The 515-nt window shown below is 59.0% G+C and overlaps 1 protein-coding gene across 1 annotated transcript in view; it reads right to left on the reverse strand.

The window, feature by feature from the left end:
* The window catches only part of LOC104497967 (suppressor APC domain-containing protein 2-like), a gene marked incomplete at its 3' end in the record, with an annotated part of 5,306 nt that extends 5,199 nt beyond the window's left edge, over nucleotides 1-107 (reverse strand). The window contains exon 1 of the mRNA XM_010141279.1: nucleotides 74-107. Within this exon, the coding sequence (XP_010139581.1) occupies nucleotides 74-107 (34 nt within the window). The remainder of the gene's footprint in view (nucleotides 1-73) is intronic.
* Between the last annotated feature and the right edge of the window lie 408 nt (nucleotides 108-515).

A 515-nucleotide genomic window follows, 5' to 3' on the forward strand; every position in this document is an offset into this window, starting at 1 on the left:
GCTCCGCAAAGCCCTGGCCTGAGCGTCTGCGCCCGTCTTGGTGTGGGCGGGGCAGTCTTCAGGAGCCACAGACTTGCTTGTGCCAGGCTGGCAGCAGCCCTCGGCATCGCCCCCTGCGAAACGCAGGCAGCTCCCAGGCAATGCCATCTCAGTGACATTGGTGGCCCTCAGCCAGTCCTCGTGGGACCCCTGGCTCCCTCCCGCTGAGGTGGCACAGGCTCTGCCAGGAACCGACTCCTCCTGAAGGCAGCTCCTGCTTGGGGCTGGGCCGGGCCATGCAGATGTCCCCCTGAGTAAATCAGGCTGTCACTTTTCCAAATTTTTATTAAAATCCCAACATCCGACCTCACAAAAGACTGATTGCTACAGACACATGATGCCAGTGCAAATCCACACATAACCTATTTTTGCAGATTGAGCCCTGCTGGCAGGTTTGGGGCTGGGTCAGACAATGCCTGGGCTGACCTTGTGCTGCAGCAGGTAAGGGCCGGGTACCCAAGGTAAAGGAAGGCCAA

Source organism: Buceros rhinoceros, unplaced genomic scaffold, assembly GCF_000710305.1.
Source record: "Buceros rhinoceros silvestris isolate BGI_N320 unplaced genomic scaffold, ASM71030v1 scaffold36938, whole genome shotgun sequence".
NCBI lineage: Eukaryota > Metazoa > Chordata > Aves > Bucerotiformes > Bucerotidae > Buceros > Buceros rhinoceros.